Below are 22,021 nucleotides of genomic sequence, written 5' to 3'. Positions count from 1 at the left end.
TTTGTTTACATGGTATATTTGTATATTATATCTTAAGATACAAAAATATATACTTTTCTTCAGTATTTCAGAAATATCATTTCATCCTGTTTTGATAACCAGAACTAAAATGTTGTCTTGGCACATACAATTTAATTCAGTCTAGTTACTATTATGTTTGTTAATCATTTGAGTTTTAATAAGGTTCAACTCGGTCTGGAAAGAAATAATTATCATTTACATCCTAGTGATTTATTGTTTCCTTTGAAAACTTGGTTTATTAGGCAGTTTTGTGGAATTTAATGATGTCAGATATTGGCCTATACAACTTGAATATATTTTCAAAGACAAAGGCAAGTGAATCACTAACAAATGGGCTTAGTTCAGCATATACAAGTAGATGTATAACAGAAATCAATTTGTTTTAATGTTTAAAAACTGTTTTCAATTTTAATGTGGTATATTTCATTATGGAAATCAATTTAATTATTGAAATTAATTTGTGTTATTAAAAAAAAACAACATCTAAGCATTACTGTGATTGTGTTGTTTCATGAAGGTAATATCTTTGTATAACTGGTACGAAATATTACAAGTGAAACAAGTATTTCAATGTTTTGAAAATAAATGGTTACTATTACATAATTTTAAATGTTCCCTTGTATTCAATCACTTTTAACATTGGTTATTTATTCAGGAATTTGGAAGATAAGATGCATCCCTGATTTTGAGGTTTTGTTTAAGAGACAATAAAACAAAAAACACTTTATAATTACTGGCATGACCTTACTGGTATTATTAAATGCATGATTTATTTAGGTCAAACATGAAAACAAATCTAAAAGGAATTACTTCACCAATATCCTTAAAAAATTACAGCAAATGAAAGAGTTATCTCCCCAAGTTCAACCACTAACTTTGCACAAAGAAAACACAACAGGAGTATATTGATTTAATCTTTATTGTTAGATATTGCATAAATATGTCAATTTACAGATCTGTATTTATTTGTATTATATCTTCTTAGTTGTCATTTGCTTGCCACAAACTGACCTTAATTTGAAATGTTTACAAAAAAAAAAACTTGTATACAAAACAAACTTCCATAGTCTTTGGTCTTGAACATCAGATTAGAATATTAGTACAATCATATTTTATAATCCATTTCTATACACAATTGATATGATTACACATGTACCAATTTCCAGTTAATTAATTAGGGTCCCCTACAGTTCATGAGATGGCAATAATATAACATAATGCTTTTTAACATGATCAATTGATCAAGTTTAGCATGCAGAAATTTCTGCCACGACCTGTATTACAGTATGGCAAGACCTCATACATACATGAATTGTACAATGTACAACGAACGCTGAATTATGGTTCAAAATGAATCTTCAGTTTTTGATGAATCATAGATTAAAAAAATAGTCACAAACTACTGAAATTACACATTTGTAACAGTTAAATAGTTTCTCATATTTATAACGGATCATTTCAAAGTAAATTCAAACCTATTAGATGAAATTTAGTTTAAACGCTCTTGTGTAAATATGACAGGCCTAGCTGAAGTATACAATCTATTGATATAGACACTTTTAGTGCTAAATGTGCAAGAGATTCATTTATTTTTACACAATAAACAAAGCATCCTTAATGACATTTTGTGTACGTAAAGTGTACATTGCAACTACTTGATTCTAGTGAAGCTATTCCTCAGCTTTAGATATGATTCAACTTTCTTATTATCTTCTGTTGGCTCATGAACATTCAAATTACGCACATCACTCACAGATATTCAAACACTTGAACTATTATGTAGTTTCGTAGATCCCACCATAAACTAAATCTACACCAATAATATGAAATGAAAATGGGAAAGTTAATAAAAGGCACTCTCCATCATTACAGTAAATAACCTACATTTATGATAGTCGAGATTGGCTTACATATAACATGACATTTAACTGTGGGACCACTCATCCCCACTAAAACAATGAGACATGCAAAATGTTCCTGTTTACAAAACAAAATGTGCCATTCATTATCAATAGCTTTTTAAATTGTGTGTCCATAACATTGGTAGACATCAGAGGTACAAATAGCTAACCCACATATCTGGAAGTGTTCATGCAGAAGTGATTTCACAATTATCTGGAAAGTATATATAAAATTTCAAAGTGTTGAAATAAAATGATTTATAAGTGTCAATCCCAGTATCTATATAAAGTCATGTTGAAATCATAGGGTCTCGGTGTTGTGAAAATAAAACTAGTATATACATTCTTTACATACATCTTTTAAGTAGAAAGATAGGACTTTCAATTAAATAATGAGAGTTATGAAAGCCTAAAAAAAATATTCATGCATACCTGAGGCTTGCTAAAAAGAATAAATTGTAACAAGTTTCATAAATCTCGCATCTTGTGAAATCTTCTCTTTAAGATGATCCAAAATCTAACATATCAACAATATGACTTCACTGTTATATATCACAATACAAAAGGTAATCACAAGGATATTGACATGGAAAATGAAACAAATTACACAATGAAGTCACATCACTGACTGGTATTAACAATTTTTAACACATGACAGTAAAGATGTCACAACAGTGATAACTGAGTAATGATAAGATAATTTTATCCCTACTATTAACCCCTCCTCTCCCCCCAAGAAATCAAACATGGATATGTATATATAGGTCCTGTATGCAAAAAACTGCATTGGTGTATGTAGTAAGAGAAGAAAAAATATTGCAGTGGCTTACATGTTATGTATCTGAGCACTTTGTGCAATATTTAAACAAAACCAATATATCACTGCCAGTAGAAAATCGACATTATAACCAGAATCAAGGATCGTTTCATTTTGAAGTGTGATAAATATTTTCTACAGACTGTAAATACAAGTATGTATTTTGGCAAGTGTCTAATTTCCATTCTGTGTACAGTGATAGATGACAGAAAGTTCTTGTACAGTGCATATCATTGTTCATTTGGCAAGGGAAGAGGTAACATCAAATGTTCATTGAATTTTCCTCCCTAGAAGTTTAAACTGAACCAATGCGCTAATAACAAAATGCTGGTGTTTCAAGTGGATTAATACATACCTGTTATCATCAAGTGTAATATTTACTAGTATTTTTTACTGATGGAACATCCACATCAAGCTCTGACCATTTTCCAAAAATCTTCATCATCTTAAAAAATCCTCATATTTCTCTTTGAATTATTTAACGAGCAAACTGACAAATGCTTGCCACATTTTTAGAACTATTATGAACATTTGTTCAAATCATCAAGCCACAGAAAAATGCATTTTTAAATCACTAGAGTTAGAGTTGCTCCATCTGGATAGATTTGAAATTATAAACAAGTAATTTAAAGATGATTCATGTCTAAAGTTAGGGCCAAAAACCATAAGACTTCCTCCAAGAAGGAGTGTTGGCAAGTATAGGTATGACATTTAAAAAAATATTCTTAATTTTGACATTTTTCTCACTATAACACAAGATAATAAACTTTTCCAGTTGTCAAGCAGGTTCATGATGCTCAGTAAAATCTTCACTTGTCTTGGTTAATGCATTTCTCACTCTGAAACTCACAAGCTGAAAACTGAAAAAATGCATATAAATTATTATGACAGCATTTCAGGACATGTCATCTATAACGTAATCTTTGACAGACATGCTGCTGGATATAGAGCAGTCAGTCCAAAAGGCAGCTTATTGATAATTGATGTCAAGTAAAATATGAGTCAAGGTCATATATGAGAAAGAGTCAAAGTAATAACAGATTAGCATGAGGTCAAGGATTTATCTGATTTTATTGGGCATTTTCATTAAAGGAAAAAGATATCCATGTAATAAAAGTCAAGGTATTTTCAGATTCAAAAGACAATATTAAATAAAATATTAATAGCTGATATGTTATCAAAGAAAAGATCAGATAAAAGAGCCAAGGCCGTAAAATGCAGCTTTATATAACAATGCTTTATGATCTCATTAATACCAAACATAATGCTGACTCGGCAGTGAATGTAACTGTTGATGGCCAAATCAATACTGAAAGTTAAACCCCAACTGGTAACATACATTATCGTCAGCAGAATTATTTCAATAACTGTGACAATTGTCATGGATCATACAGAAAGATTTGAATTAAAGGTTAAATACATTATCTCAATAATTCATAAGACTAATGGACCCAATGAAGACTCACTAAAACCTTTACTGCATAAAGATATTGTCTGAGGTTCAAATGTCTGGGTCATCTTGCTTGTGCAAACTATTCTGGCTCCAATAATAACAATATCCAGGTATAAGTATAAGACATCCTATTTACCAAAACTCTTCGCTAGGGTCAATACGTCACAAGGCCTTAGGAACATAACTAGCATTTTGATATATAAAATGAATGATTTTTCTAATAAGTAAAATGCATATCATTTGCCATATGATCAAACACCGAAGAAAACTAGGAAGCAATAAAATTGAATCTTAGCTGTCTGATTCGTGAACTCAACTAATAAATCAATTGATAAGGTTGGAATATAAAAGAAGCATAAACAACAGGCAATTGATTTAATCAATACCAGAGAATCTGTTATTATAAATAAGTGATAGGAATTGCTGAGTCAAACAACTAGTGGAGGAAAATATATACACATAGCAAATGAAAACTCAAATCAATTTCTTGCTACACAACTTACCTACATACATGTGTATAATCAGTATTTAGACTTATTTAAACATTGTTAGCAAAGTCTTATTTGAAAAATTTGTCTGGAAGATGTAAAATGTGACCTTTTAACCCTTAACTGGTGACCAGCTTAAATATGCTAAGTGTAAATCTATAAACCAAATCTGTTGACAGGTTTTAAAAGCATTAAGAAGCCTGACAAATCTTGAATGAGAGACCTTAAAAGAATTCCAACTAAGAGTTTACTGATCCAGAAATTAAAGACGGCAAATGGTCATGAAAGAGTTGTTTCCCTTCCTCTAAAACTATCTTAAAACAAAATGCTAACTGGTAGCTTGTGGCCATTGTTATGAGATATGAACTCAACCATTCTCATGATGTACTCTGAGAGAGTAATATGAGTAGTAGGCATATGACTCCAAAAAGAAAACAAACCTTAGTGTAAATTTTATAATGACCAAATAGCATAATCCAAATTTATATACTCACCTATACTATGACATGAAGTTAATGTTAGGATGCTTGCTGGGGGGGAGGAAATCTTGCTTTCTTCACATTACACAACCATTTAATTATGCGTGCATTTTTCTCCACTTGTGTTCCTTGGGACGAGCTACGTTCCTTTATATCCTCCTTTTTATCCTTGTCTGTTTGACTTTTTGCACCTTGGGACACTCCACTCAATGAACTGCGGTCCTCAGAACCCAGTTCCAAGGAACTTAAACTCTCAAAATAGTCACTCTCTTTTTTATGGTTGTGTTGTAATTTCATCATTGGATCCAACACACTCTTGTCTATACCCATTTCATTGAAGAAGCGTTCTAGTTCCGTACTTGTGCGGGAAAGTCTGGAACTAAGATCTGAAAAATCAGAACTATTCCTGGAATGTCGACAACTAAGGTCAGACTGAGACCTGTGAAGAGTTTTTTTCTTCCTTCGTAAGATAGCTGTGTCCGTTGGAGTGTGTGTGGTTGCGGACCCAGCACATCGCTTTTCCACTAGCACTGTGACTGATGTACTTAGGGACTGATAGGTGGAGGGTAAAAGGCAGTCCCTTGACCTTGGTGGCCGTTCAGGATCCTTTGACCGGGATGGTTTTGGCTCAATTTCACCATCATTTGATTTTGAATTCATCTTTTTTGAGTCTGTTCTACTCCTGATACAGTTGTTATTACTTTGGTCAGATTTGTCACTTAGACAATTTGAAGACGCAGAATTGGCACTGATGGATCGAGGTCGACCATTTTCCAAAGTATTGATTTTGGATGAGTCACTTGTTTCACACTGGAGTACCTGATTTAATCGTGCAGTTATACTGGGGATAGTACCTTTTGAAGGCTTTGGCGGTAGGTCAGGGGGGCGAGACTTGGTTTTTTCTCTTTCACCACATGTAGACCCTGTGACTGCTGGTCCTCCAACAATGCAGTTTCCATTCCGTTCCGAGTCTCCCAAGGCCAGGGAGTATTCTGATTTGGACCGTCCCAGACAACTAGTCTTTGGCCTGTAGGAAAGTAAACAATATTGATTATATAGCCTTGGTGCAATGTATGTCACATGTAAAGTCTATAATTTGATGATCCAAATGCTGTATACTACAATTAAATGTCTAGGTCTTACATCTGGTTTCGAACAAATATGATTGTATTTGGTATGGATTTGTCTCGATATATAGTATCCTCTGATGATAGATGTATCCAGCCTACTGTTTACAACATAGAGCACTGTCTGGTGATAAAAACAGACTGTTGAAAGAGGTCTGAATCCTTCTGGTTTGAATGAAAACACAGCATGAAAATGTTTTCTAAATTCAAAACAAATTTTTGCGATGTAGCGTAAATGTATTGTTTTTTGCCCCTCATGTTAATATGAGATGTACCTCCCTCTAGCCACTTATGCTATCTGTCGACAAACTCCCCAGACCCTGTACAGCAGGAAATGACTAAATGCCATTATGAAAGAGATATGTGTTTAGAATGGTTAATGGATTTTAACTCCAAACTCTGACATATGTCAAAAAAATTACTTGCGAACCAAAACCTTTGTACACATTAAACCAGATATTCTTTGATATGCTAATAGAACTAATCTCCAAACCTGTTCTACAAGATTTCCAACAGGCCTCTTTTTCATGACAGTGTAATGTGAATAAGTTGCTTTTTCAATGACTGAAATTTTTGCATTTTTCAAAAAAGCTTTGACAGAAATGGATGTACTTTATCATGAAATTTGCAAAATTGACTTATATGTTCTATATTGATTTTATTTCCAAGACATGTAAGTTTAATGATAATATTCCATCCTCAAGAGGACTCTAGTACAGACTCACTAACAGCTGAAGGATACATTCTATACTGAACTCAGTACAGACTGTCACTGACAGCTGAAGGATACATTCTATACTGAACTCGGTACAGACTGTCACTGACAGCTGAAGGATACATTCTATACTGAACTCAGTACAGACTGTCACTGACAGCTGAAGGATACATTCTATACTGAACTCAGTACAGACTGTCACTGACAGCTGAAGGATATCTTCTATACTGAACTCAGTACAGACTGTCACTGACAGCTGAAGGATACATTCTATACTGAACTCAGTACAGACTGTCACTGACAGCCGAAGGATACATTCTATACTGAACTCAGTACAGACTGTCACTGACAGCTGAAGGATACATTGTATACTGAACTCAGTACAGACTGTCACTGACAGCTGAAGGATACATTGTATACTGAACTCAGTATAGACTGTCACTGACAGCTGAAGGATACATTCTATACTGAACTCAGTACAGACTGTCACTGATAGGATACATTCTATACTGAACTCAGTACAGACTGTCACTGACAGCTGAAGGATACATTCTATACTGAACTCAGTATAGACTGTCATTGACAGCTGAAGGATACTTTCTATACTCAACTCAGTACAGACTGTCACTGACAGTGGAAGGATACATTCTATACTCAACTCAGTACAGACTGTCACTGATAGGATACATTCTATACTGAACTCAGTACAGACTTTCACTGACAGCTGAAGGATACATTCTATACTGAACTCAGTACAGGCTTTCACTGACAGCTGAAGGATACATTCTATACTGAACTCAGTACAGACTGTCACTGACAGCTGAAGGATACATTCTATACTGAACTCAGTACAGACTGTCACTGATAGGATACATTCTATACTGAACTCAGTACAGACTTTCACTGACAGCTGAAGGATACATTCTATACTGAACTCAGTACAGACTTTCACTGACAGCTGAAGGATACATTCTATACTGAACTCAGTACAGACTGTCACTGACAGCTGAAGGATACATTCTATACTGAACTCAGTACAGACTGTCACTGGTAGCTAATGAACAATTTTCAGTTCATTCATATTGTCAAAATTGAACAAAAAACAACAAAGAAATGATAAATTACAAATGAACTGGACAAGATATCAAACATGTCCTTCCTCACTTTCTGATTGATACTTCAAAGGTATACATTTGTATCTTGTAATTATAAGTCTAAGTGCAAAAAATGTGTACACTGTATCAATAAAAATACAGGTTACTATAATAGAACTAATGGTGAAAACATGTTTTAACGAACTTCAATTCATGTGTGACATTGTAATGAAAGAAACCTGACTACCCAGATCTAAATACTCCTCATGAGGTTAGGTATGTCTAGTACCAATGCACTTACTTTCCAATGTGGAGATTCTCAGGATGTTTCAGTTCCTGCTTTGTTTTTAAGACACTCCGACTCTTCACGTATTCACTCTTAGAAGCTTCCAACAGCTCTACTGCGCTCTTCCGTCGATGAGCTACACAAAAATAATAAAAAAAACACAATTAAAAATTAAAATTGAAATAACCCAGCTAATGTTATAGAATAACACCTTGTGATTCTCTCTGATTCGCTTGCTGTAATAAAAAGTATAAATATATTAATTTTGATGAGGCTACTTCTGCTGTTTATAGATTTCTTAATTGCCTCCTGTGAATTCAAGCATATGATAAATGATAGAAAGTACAACTATAACATATGTCATACAATGCGTTAATGTAAACAGCTCCCAGCTCTCATTGTTACATGACAACGTTTGCAATGCCTCTGTTAACTATAACAAAAACAGCTCAGTGGTGTCCCAGCTATTGCTATAGACTTTTACAAAACATGACAGCTATGTACATAAAGGGGGCTTTGCTGATGATGGAATAACCAATATTTAAATCTATAAAATCCTTCAATGTATTTTTTCTTTATTTTTATGTAAGTTAGTTAGACAGTCATTTCTGACAATATGGATAAATGAAATCAGCTTACAGAAAATATCACTGACATGCACACAGACTGGTCACATACAGGTGCACATATGAAGCCTGCTTCTAATAGATAGCAATGATCATGTGGTACATATCACAGGTGAGAATTTTAGAGAGTACTGCTGTCATATAACTGGTAAAAATTGTATACAGTACATCTGACATAATACAGGTGAGAATTGTGCATTGTACTCCTGAAATATCACAAATGAGAAATGTATACAGAACTGCTGACATATTACAGGTAAGAGAATGTATACAGTACATCTGACATATTACTGGTGAGAACTACATACAGCACACCTGAGATATTCCAGGTGAGAACCGTTTACAATACTACAGACATATTACAGGTGAGAATTGTACACAGTTCTTCCGACTTTTTACAGGTGAGAATTTTATCCAGTACTTCTCACATATTACTGGTGAGAGAACATAAACCGTACACCTGACAATACAGGTGAAAATTGTACATAGTACTCTTGAGATATTCCAGGTGAGAACCATATACAATAGGACTGACATATTACAGGTGAGAACTGCAAAGAGCACTCTAGACATTTTACACATGAGAATTGTACACAGTACTCCAGACATTACAAGTGAGAATTGTATGTAGTACCCTTGACATATTACAGATGAACTTTGTACAGACTTTTATGACATGAGATGCAGATTAGCAGTGATGGAAATATTTTCCATCTCTACATACATATTTCCTCCCAGAAGTAAGAAATAGGGTATATAATAATGGACTAATATCTGCTTCAGTTTCATATTGTTTATACCAAACCCATCTTTATTTCAAAAGTAACGTCACCTTTTCATCTAAGTGTGTTTTTTACCACTCTACCCAGTATACAAACAGCTATACTACAACATGTCTGATCCCCTCTGACATCACCCAGCTTACCATCATTCCCTTGCTAAGTACCCAGCTTACAACACGTCAATAGCAAGCAATGTTTCCTCAGATCATTCAAAACATCCTACATAAGGTCATAGAGAGCATTGCACAATCTCATTATCACAGCTGCCTAAGCTACCTCATATACTCTAATTATGTCTGATGTACATAATTCCTAAGTAATTTTCACCTGTGTATTAGATCTAGGGCTTCCGAATGTTACCCATTATACTGCCATAGTTGGTAAACAATTCACCCATTGATATGGAATGAAACATAAACAAAGAGAAAACTGAGTTTAAATATTTGTTTTCTCTAAAATAATCAGAATCTTCATTATAATCTCATTTCATCTATGTTTTACAGCTACATGAAATATGATCTGACATATCAAATGACAATATTGATGTTACCATCCTTTAAGAACAAATTTTTCTGATTGTAAACAGTTAATATCTTTCCATATGCAGCAACAGTAGTAAGGAACCAATTGCAACACGTCTAAGAATTTAAATTATAATGAGGGAGTCCCTGAATTATCTTGTTCCACATTTGTCACCTACAATGGTAGCCACAGAAAACATGATTCAGTTCAAACAAAACTGATCCTTCAGTCTTTAATTTTTGATAAAAAAATTAATAATTGGTGTCAACTTTCTCTCCAAAGCGCATAAACAGGAAACAATGATTTATTGACCTGACACAACCCAATGCTTCTGACAGAAAGTTCAGAGATTGCTGCTCTAGTGTATATATATTTTCAGTTACAGAAGAGCAAGAGAATTTCTTAGAGATCTATAAAATACACATATAGACGAGAGTGTCATTCTCACCTTCTCAAATTTTCTTTTAAATATCAGATAAAATTAACCTGTTCATATTCATATAATCAATATCATATATTTCAATTCTCTGATCTTGTATCATGATACAATGGTATCTACTCTACTCCTATTTCTTTAGTATCAAATTAGATGACATGTTTGTTTGCTTGGTTTATCACCATGTAAACAGCCAGGACCATTTTTGAGATTTGGTCTCCCCGTAGTTGCTGGTGGCTACTTCACTAAACATTATGTGGGAGGCCCGTTAAAAGTAAAGTGTCTAGCCCAAGGACACAACCACATCAGCACAGATCTGTCTTTTTGTCAGCTTCCCAGCAAACACAAATCGCTTTGGGTAGGGAGTGTCAATTTACTCACCTCCGTAGCTCTAGTGACTGTGCACTCCCTCAAATCAGACAAACATACTGACATAGTTGGGAAAAAGATATGTTTGGTGTGACCAAATCAAGGCTATGAAACAAAGCTGTGATGTATGACTTGTATTATTGATGCCTTTATGTAACATCTGTAGCGAGTTTCAGACACATGCCATACAATGTGTATGGAATTTGATGCTAAAACATGAAATGCATGGAGCTCCATACAGTATTCCCAAAAGTGTTTGTCCTCGCCTTGTTGGCTACTACATCTACAAGAAATGTGTGATATCTGCATAATCAATTTCTCTTGCCAGCCATTATTCAGATATCCAGGAAAAGTGCAAGCTGTCATTATGGAGGTATATATATACCATATATACATGTATATCAATACTCATTTGAAAGATTCAAGACTACCAACAATGGTACGCTAATGAAATCCCAACAGGACGGCATCAGTTACTTTTCCTGCTGTCCATAACACTGCAAATACAACACTTTCAAAGGTCACTTGTAGAGCTTCATCATCTGAGGCCATACTCACATAAACCATTCCCTGATGTTAGAGAAATAGTTATCATTCATGTTAATAAGCTGGCTGATGGAACCTATTACCACCACAAATTCTCCTTGCGTAATTCTAACACTGAAACAAATTTTACTTTGTATCATTCTGCCAAGAAATTCTAGACAGCCTAACATGTATGACATCGAGTTTGATTCTAACATTACTCCCACACACCTGTGCCTGGAGACCTGAGGAATTTAGTGTACAAAAGTAACACAAACGTCACAGCAAAACAGACACCAACTAGTGATACATGCTGTATATCTACAAATCCACCTTCAGCTGGCATCTTAAACACACATGGGAATTTCAACTCATCAGAACGTCTTGATGTTAGAAGCTACTACAGATTTGAGAAATTTGGCTGCAGTGTAAACATGTTAGACCTTTGTTTTGTCAGAAAACATATCAATAAAAAAGCCAATTTAATACCAAATAGGAGATTTGATGCATGCTATTCTAAGCAAATGAGATGAAGTTTCATGAGCAAGAACACAACCACAACAGTATAGCACAATCTATGATTTCAGCTTTCAAAGAAATGCAAACCCTTTAGGAAACACATAACCTCACACCTTCGATTTTTCACCCTAGGTTGCTAATTGTCTGATGTCCTACTTATTGACCTATTGCAAACTCTTTTGATGTTCAACACCTAAACCTCTACTAGGCTGGGAATGGGAGTAAGTATTGAGATAGCAACCAGCAGAGTGACACTGAATTATTGTGTTGTTTTCTAGGAAGTAACATTAATCAAAATGTAAGATTATACATATCCCTTAAAAATAAGATTTATGTATAATGTTTTGTTGTCGTGGAAACAGTAAAGGCTGGAAGACTCATCATAGTCTGATGTAAAATTACATCCCCTTTACAATAGATATATTGTGTGTTGTCTTGGTAACAATGGCACCTGGAAGAGCCATAATTCAGATGTTCATTAGGACTGGCCCGTAACAGTACAGCACCCCAGGCAGCCATCCATCAGGCGGCCACACAACTTGGTAAAGTAAGAGGTGAAAACTATTGATGAGCAGGGTGTGACTGATCAGGCCACAGACTAAACATTAATTTGGCTGACCCACCCTAGGTGTTGTGAGAGGTACCATAATCAGAGCAGAAGCTGCCACTGCCTGTCTCAGGGTCACACTAAGGGCATACAACAGGTGCCCTTTGATGAGGAGTTGAAGTATATTTATAGGCAGCTAGCAATATAGATTTCAGATATATTGAAACAATTTTCAGAAGAAAAAAAATAATTATGCAACATGTTTTGTATAAGTATTACTACTTAATGGAAATTCTTGCATTCATGAAATGATTAACTTTTTGCTTTTTGAAAAGTTCTTTGATAATTTTAATGAAACGTGGCTCACTTAGTAAAGAAAATTTATGAAAGAAGACTTTGAAGAATATTTCAAGCAATTATGATATCTGATGAGACATGTTTCAGTAGCAGTTCACTTCAAATCACTTCACTTTTACAACAAATTTATTTTTGTACTGATTTGGGAGTTTCTTCTGAAAAATTGAAGCTTATTGGTGAATACTTGAATTCCACTGATAATGACTATAAAATACTGATAAAAAAAACTCTTCATTGCAAACTCAACCATTCTTGTTTTAAAATTAAAGAGCTACACAGAAGTCTATACTATAACCAATATATGAGTTTTTCAGTATTTCTCCCTCATATATGTCCAGGCATATCTTAGTCTATTCAGAAGAATAAAGAAGAATTGCTTTTACATAGTCCTGTAATAAGGCCGCCCTCTGAGCTCTGTGTTTGCCCCTGGGCATATCACAGAAGATAGAACAGCTACACCGAGAACAGCAGAAATCTATCTTAATAAACTACTACCAATAAAACTAGTGCTTTCCATCATTCAAGTAATAAGAGATGAAAGTTTTAACCATACCGTAAATTATCTAACAATGACAAGGGATCATACTTCTACAGCCATCAGTCAGAATATAATGAACACTGAATAATATCAAAGATACACATCTGTAGTTAATTTTATATAAGCCACTAGGATATAGAACATCAACCTATAGATTTGATATGCTGTTTTCAATCATTTTTACAGAGACAACCTATTTTATACCAAGGTTTAACAATGAATACAGGTAATAAATTTCTTTTGGTAACCATTTCGACCCTGGTCGAAAGATGTTTGTTAAAAATGCTAAAGACCCTTTTCTTACATGTGCCCTGTGATTCTAAGTTGTTTAAAGCAGATTCTGTGGTCTGTACATTTCTTTTTATGAACAGAGTAATAATTTTGTTCCTGAAACATGTCTTCTGTCAGACTGTAAATATATTATTAACTGTATCATAAAATCATAACTGTAGCAATATAGAGATTTTTGAATTTGCTGTTCTCTTCAAAGTGCAGTCAGCAACAAAACAACTAAGAACATAAACAAAATGAAGAAGGGAACAAAATCATTGAACTGTGTTCATATGGCATTTATTGCCAATATAAAGGACGTAGCTTGGCAGGTAAACATATTATATTAGCATGCAGTATTTTATGGCCAGATGGTAATTATGACCATACATGCCATAAGCACAGCATTTTTCATTATACAATATTATGTGCCAAAAACTGAAATGAGAATATCTTTTAATTTTCAAGGATAGTGCTTCAAAAACACTTACTATACAGGGTTAATATTTTTTTTGAGTACTCTTGTGCCTGATGACACTTTAAGTAACTAGATTCTGGAACTATGGAAATGCTATATATATATTATTAAATAGACCTTACAGCGAAGCTATATATAGACATATATGTGGTATTTTCAGGGGGATGTATCAAGAGAGAATGTGGGTGGTATTTATTTATGGTACAGACATTGTGACCGATCCCATACATAAACATTTCAGAAATCAGTACTGATTTACTGCCAGACCTCTTGCCATTTCTGATTATTTTTGCAGCAAAATGTGATATCACAATCTCCAAACAAGTGTTTTCTGACATTGTATCACATGTCTGTGTAATATCAGTAAATCATCTGAAAACAGATTGTGGTTTGTGTTATCTGGCACCAACTGTGACTATATCTCAATGTGCAGGAAGGAGACTTTGTGTTATTTCTGGAGCTGGCATTCATTTGGCCTAGGATATAAAATAAATTATGACAAAACGTAAATAATAAAAAAACAAAACAAATCTTTGAGTTTGCTGGGAAAACATGTACAATAGACTGTTAAAAGTGCTTCAGTCTAATGGATACAGCAGGAAGCTTCTCTATCAGTCACTGAATGGTAAAATATTCTAAGTTACAGTCATTAATCTTGAGATCAATCCAACGGAAGAAGGCTCAAAGAATATCAGGAATGATGATAGACAAGACTGGTGTAAACACACTAATTCATAATTCTATTCGAGTGCTTTTTATGATGAAAGTATAGTATTGAAATATGACTGAAGTAATAGCACAGTGTCTATTTATTGTTTATATAACAATTATTACAGATTTTCAAATACATCTTGGGTCTAATTTGCCAAAAAGTGATAGAGCACAAACATTTTGTTGCACCTAAGTACATCTACAGGATGTATGTTAAATCCAGGGATGTTTGTCTGAACTTAGTAGCTATTGGTTTAATAATTGTAAGGTGCTGTATACATTTATATCTATCTTAAAAGATTGAACATGAAACAGACTTTGTAGAACAGACACACTGTGCTATATCAAGGAAGTAAAGTCAAGTTAAACAAGAATACTGCCTCGTCTGGATTTTATTAAAGATACCGGGCCCTGTTATATTGATCACTTAAAACACAATACATTACACCCACCTCTGCATACTGAACTTCCCTTAGGCATCTTACAACAGCACGCACCAAGACCACCATCAACCGTTTTTAAGAGCTTTAGGAACTTTGACCATTATATCTTCATCTGATGAACTTTGACCTTTACAACCTGATCATTTCCTCTTTTTCCTTGTCATTATTTTCTCTCTGAGACTATGATCAATATTCACCATTCAAAATGTGAAAGAGCCTTTGCTCTGAGATATTGACAGAATATAACATACCAACATCAGTCAATTTATCCCAAGATACTTAAAGTAAAATATCGTTCTTTACCAAAAAGCTGAACCACCTGTTTTCTAATCAAACAATCTTGATAAGACATATATCTCCTAACCAATTAAAATAGAGATAACTTGTAAGGCAAAATTATCCAACAGGAAGCTACTCAAAGTTTTCTATGATAAGAGCCTATTTCTTAATTAGTGTTCAGAAGCATGTGTAAGCCTAAAAGAAAACTCCTATGGTTAAGGGTCTTTGGCATCTTTGCTTAAAGGACCCATCTGTTGTGGTCAGAGAATCTATATGGTCAATGAGTTACCTTACCCATTATTTGAGAATTCATTACTATTTTCATATTATTTGTATTGATAATTGACTTAATACAAAGTTTATATCTATAAAAACTTATATAAATTTTCACTGTAGTCCCATAATATAGAATTATAATACAAAGTTTATAACTATAAAAACTTAATATATAAACTTCCATTGTTGTCCTACACAATTAGTCACAAGCATACACAATCTCTATCTGTTAAGACTTGTATAAGTCCTTACTGCAGTCCAATACCACATGACGCATCAACCATCTTACTATATAAACTTCACTGTAGCCCCATACCAAAAATCTATACACTACACAATTTATATCTATCCGGTATGAAACGTCACTGTAGTTTCACTGATGTCTATAAAACTTATATAAACTCTCAATGTTGTCCCATACCAATTGTCTACAGCACTTCCTCGTTTATATCTATAAAACTTATATAAACTCTCAATGTTGTCCCATACCAATTGTCTACAGCACTTCCTGATTTGTATCTATAAAACTTATATAAACTATCAATGTTGTCCCATACCAATTGTCTACATCACTTCCTAATTTATATCTATTAAACTTATACAAGCTCTCACCGTTGTCCCATACCAATTGTCTACAGCACTTCCTGATTTGTATCTATGAAACTTATATAAACTCTCAATGTTGTCCCATACCAATTGTCTACAGCACTTCCTAATTTATATCTATAAAACTAATATAAATCCTCACTGTTGTCCCGTACCAATAGTCTACAGCACTTCCTGATTTATATCTATAAAACTCATATAAACCCTTATCATTCTCCCATACCAACAGTGTTTGAAATTTGATATTCATATAAAACTTCACTATTTTTTCCCAAATCAATAGTCTACTAATCAAATTGTAAGATATGAAGCAAGCACGATATGAAGATAATAAACACATTGTTGTAAGCAGTCCGAAACATAGAACTTTCTGAAAATATGATTCTGGAATATAGAATATATATTTTGTGTATCATACTTCAGTTTGTGTTTCTAATATAGAACATCTCATAAAAGTAGCAGGAAACCAAAACAATTATGACTACTTCAAGCAAGAATTTTTTCCACAGTACCGTGTCCTGTAGCTTTAACCAGTTACTGAGCTTTACCTTTAGAGAACACAGTGTTATGTATGATAGTATAGTATATTCATCTTGTGACAATTTTGCTTTTGTAAAGTCAACATTCTTTCTCAACAAAACACAAATCTGGAACAGATCATGCACATTTTTCATTACCTACCATGGACTGAATCTTCCTAATATCCACTATCTTGGCACAAGTGTTTCCAGCAAAGAAGAAATAATGATTCTCCAGCCTCCGTAACTCTCACCTAAGAGAGGTTACAGGTGTAATGGTCCAGGTGAGACAAGTCAGAACCATATGTGTGTAAGTACAGCCACAACACTGGAACACTGCCCTACCAGTCTGCAGTGCCAGGAGCTCTCTCTCTCTCTGACAGGCAGACTGGCTGACACGGAATGTCAAATATACTCACTATAGCTCCCACTCACCAACCAAAGTCTCTAAAGACAGTTAACTCAAGACCTAATTAATCAGTTACCTAGCTTAAACATACATATACACTGCCATGTTGAAGGAGCACAGACATTTCTGCAGTGCTAATTCTTGAAGTCTGCGATACATTCCAACCTGAAGACAAACTGGCGTTCCATGCTATTAGCAGATATCAGGTACTCCATAAAACTATGCATCTTCATAGCAGAATTCATCACCTGTCAGCAACCATATATCCTTCTGGAGTGATTTCACAATTTAAATCTCTTCAGGAACAAATTAAAACCAATCTTGTAAGAAAATACAGCAGTGAAATCTGCTCTGATTATCATGAGAGTATATAATGAGCTTACACTTCTCTCTTATACAAATATGGACAGACTACACACAATTTGTATTAATATTCAACATAGCTCATTTGTCAAGTCTCAGACAAAAGAAATTAAACTTGACATTTATGTTCAAAACTGCTGAAGAAACCAGAAACATTATTACCAGTTCCCCAGACTTTGTAGATCAAATAAAAACAGACCTAACAGTAATGTGCTTACAAGTCTATCATTTGGGAGCACAACCAATGTCAGTTGCTGCCTGACAATGTTAAGCAGTAGGAGGAGTTATGGCCCCTGCCTTGCACATGCTGACTATGTTGTAACAACTTTCAGTCTCCAGGTTGACTTTGCTTATAGGAATCAACCCTGAAAAAATTAATATGACAACCTATTTATAGTATAAGACAAATACTAAATGTACCTACATCCAACACCCGCCATCATCATGGTTCAATTTCAATTCTTTCCAACAATTTTCTGCTCTATATTTAAATTTTTTTATTGATTTGCTAATGCAGATAAAAAGACAAGAGAAAGCAATCAATGAAGCACTTTCTATGTAGTGTAGGATATCTAGTTTTCTGCTAAAACTGGGCACTGTGGAGATTAATTCTACAGAAATAAAATCTATTGACTAAAAATCAATTATCTATAATGGTTTGTGGAATGTCAAATTGTCTGAGATCCTTTATAGCTCTGTGCATAGACAGCAGGTGCATTGACGTCAGTCAAACAACTCCAATTACCATGTTTGTTGATGAGGTAAATCAAATTAATGAGACTTGAGTTCAGCTCCCAAGACATACTGCCATTGGCTGTACACATAGGAGCGTTGTATAGAAAAGTCAATGCCTCCAAGCTTAAGGTGTATGCAATGAAAACAGGAGTATAACATGGCTATGTAATAATTCATACAGTAATCAGTGTACTACATTTATTGGGTGTGGGCCCGAGTTACATCACTGCCCTGAATCCACAATATGCAACCAGCAGTGAGCTTGGTAAGGTAATACCCGGGTAATGCTCCTAATGCCACTTAATTGGTTTCTGCATATTCTCCAGAGAAGTCACATCAAATCAGATTGTCTCTCTAAATGTTGCAATTGATTTCTTTCCCTTTGTCCCATAAAAACTCATTTTGCATTGTCAGCAGATTGGATAAAATGACTACTGAGTTCAGAAATTATGGGCGATAACCACAATTACAGATCTGTTAGTTCATGATATATGACCAATATCAACTTCCTTAGTTACCGTTCTCGTTAAAGAATTATCCAAGCTGTATCTTAAAAGCAAAGCATGAAAATGGTAATCGTTACTGTGGAATGAGGAAGCAACAGGTTACAAGACTACAGAAAAATGTATGATATCATAGTAGACACTTTGATCAATAGAATATCCCTCAGAACTCCATCAACAGATTATCATCCATATCACCTTACTTAATAGAATGAAAAATGCACTGTCATCTTACCCTGGTAAAAGTACATGATTTTTTTAAGCAAATGAATAAATGTAAAAATGCATTGTCAGATTAAGAGTATTTTCTTACTAACTAATTGGACAGATGTATGCATTGCAAACATAAAGGTATTATATTACTAAGTTACTAGACAGAATCATGCATTGTCAGCTTAACGGTATTTACTAAGTTACTGGATAAGAACATGGATGATCAGCTGAATTGTAAATTACTTTCTTACTATTCCACAATCTCAACTACACAAAAGAATTAAAGTGTTCTATCTTTACAAGTTATGTTTTTCACCTAGGTCCTTACTTTTTAAGTTACTGACAGTAAGTTGTGCCAGCTCACGAACTAGATCAAATTGTACCCTTAGTAATGGAGTATAAAGCTGCCCAGATAAGTTACTAGATTAACTTGCACTCAAAGTAGTGGAGTATTAATCTGGTATAAAACACCAAAGGGAAGTAACTCTGTGTGTACTCTAAGTGGTGGAATATTGCCCCTACTGATGAGTAACTCAGTATGTACTCTCAGTGGTGGAATATTGCCCCTACTGATGAGTAACTCAGCATGTACTCTCAGTGGTGGAATATTGCCCCTACTGATGAGTAACTCAGTATTTACTCTCAGTGGTGGAATATTGCCCCTACTGATGAGTAACTCAGTATGTACTCTCAGTGGTGGAATATTGCCCCTACTGATGAGTTACTCAGTATGTACTCTCAGCATGGTGGAATATTGCCCCTACTGATGAGTAACTCAGCATGTACTCTCAGTGGTGGAATATTGCCTCTACTGATGAGTAACTCAGCATGTACTCTCAGTGGTGGAATATTGCCCTGCTTGAGACTAGTTACTCAACATTTATCCTCAGTGGTGAAGTATCAAACCACCCCAAACTAAGACATTATACACATTCTCTCAGTGGTAGATTACTATCCCATCCATAGTTGCCAGGTGACTGATCCCAGTCTAGGTAACAGTAGATCAAACATGATGATTCATCCTGATAACAGCCAATGTCACACTGTGTTTATATTTCTCAAAGATACATTGTACACTGATATTTTGATGAGAATTTTCAGGCAAATATGGCCAAAGTTTACAGTCAAGGACAGTGCTTAACAGGATACATCTGTCACATTTCAAGTAAAAACATCATATTAGTCCATATGGTAATATCTATAATGGGTGTAGCAGATTCAGTGGTATAGGTTATGATTTGGAGTCAGCTGCAAATCTTCCCAACTTCACAAATGTTTGCATATATGAATATCTATAACAGCGATTCTTTACATATCACACATGAGCATATATCTGGTACTTGTCCAATATACAAAATAAAATTTGTGTATCAAAACCAACAGAAATTATCACTTTTTTGAGTGCATCAGTCCTGATCTTTGGATGCTGAGATACAAATATGCCCAAAGAATTTCCACATTTGACCTTTAAATGATCTAGTATCATCTTAGAGAGAGAGAGAAAAAGCTAAAGACAGCAAAAGAAAAGCAGTGAAAACATTATTAAAGTATATGTTATACCACTAAAACAGAATGTTGTTGTGCAATTTAAACACTAGGTACTATCAGTTGAGGTTAAAGACAACCAAACCAATGATTTCAGGGGATATGCATTTAGATTGGGTCAATACCCATTGTTGTCAGTGCCATCTATCTCTGGATCCAATAGACCGACCTAGCAATTTAGACATATGTCATTTCACAAAGAGGCTTTTGATGGAACCAAGTATTTATGAGATCACAGAAGTAAATATGACCTACGGTACATTACAATACATAATACAGAGGGCTGGCTAGACGAGTGTGGCCTATATTATCCACCCATGACAATACAAGATCTAAAATATCAATATTGTGAGGTGAAAGTGGGCCAATGATATTCTAGTCATTTATGTATAGAACCAAACCAAGACTTCCTTGATCTACTGATGTTTTATTCTGATGCACCAAATCAACTGGAACTTTTCGAACACCAATTCCGTTTATGTTCTGAATCTATTCGAGCCAACTTTTTTGACACACCAAAGCAGATTTTTCTAAAGTTAAAATCAAATTGAGCAAATGTTTTTGACACACACTGAAGTTTGTTTACAATTTGATCTGTTTTCAAAGCACCAACTTGAGTTAGTGTAGGATCCAAACCAAATGAAACAACATTTTCAACACACCAATTAAGCTTGACAGCACTCTGAATCAATTTGAGACAATATTTTTTATACATCAATTCAAGTTTGTTAACACTCAAAATCAATTTGCATCAATTTTTATACATCAACTCATGTTTGTCAACACCCCAATTCAACATTTTGACATAACAACTGAAATTGTTCTTTATCCACAAAATTAAGTTGAGCCATTTATTTTGAGACACATCAAGAAAATAGTGAGATCATGTTTGTAACATACCAAATCAAGTGTTTCTATAGTCATATGCTTAGGCAATGCCGACCGTAAACTAAGACAAATATTATCAGGTAGACACCAAAGTGTTATGTCTATCTAGACAAAGGCCACCATGTGTAGAATATAATGAGTGCAGTGCTCTAATCTGTAACATTGTCATGATGGCGGAAGCT

General features: G+C 34.4%; 1 protein-coding gene across 1 annotated transcript in view; it reads right to left on the bottom strand.

Annotated features, from left to right (window-relative positions):
* Positions 1-924: 924 nt before the first annotated feature.
* Positions 925-22,021, bottom strand: part of LOC132563129 (protein FAM110B-like) — a 34,485-nt gene continuing 13,388 nt past the window's right edge. Inside the window, exons 3-5 of the mRNA XM_060227888.1 lie at positions 8,397-8,517; positions 5,175-6,186; positions 925-3,599 (exon numbers count right to left, since the gene is read on the bottom strand). Coding sequence (XP_060083871.1) covers positions 5,199-6,186; positions 8,397-8,517 — 1,109 coding nt within the window. The 3' untranslated portion in view covers positions 925-3,599; positions 5,175-5,198. The remainder of the gene's footprint in view (positions 3,600-5,174; positions 6,187-8,396; positions 8,518-22,021) is intronic.

This window comes from Ylistrum balloti, unplaced genomic scaffold (assembly GCF_031769215.1).
Source record: "Ylistrum balloti isolate Yb309-2 unplaced genomic scaffold, AGI_CSIRO_Ybal_v1 Utg371600, whole genome shotgun sequence".
NCBI lineage: Eukaryota > Metazoa > Mollusca > Bivalvia > Pectinida > Pectinidae > Ylistrum > Ylistrum balloti.
This window is presented reverse-complemented; position numbering and strand designations above follow the sequence as displayed.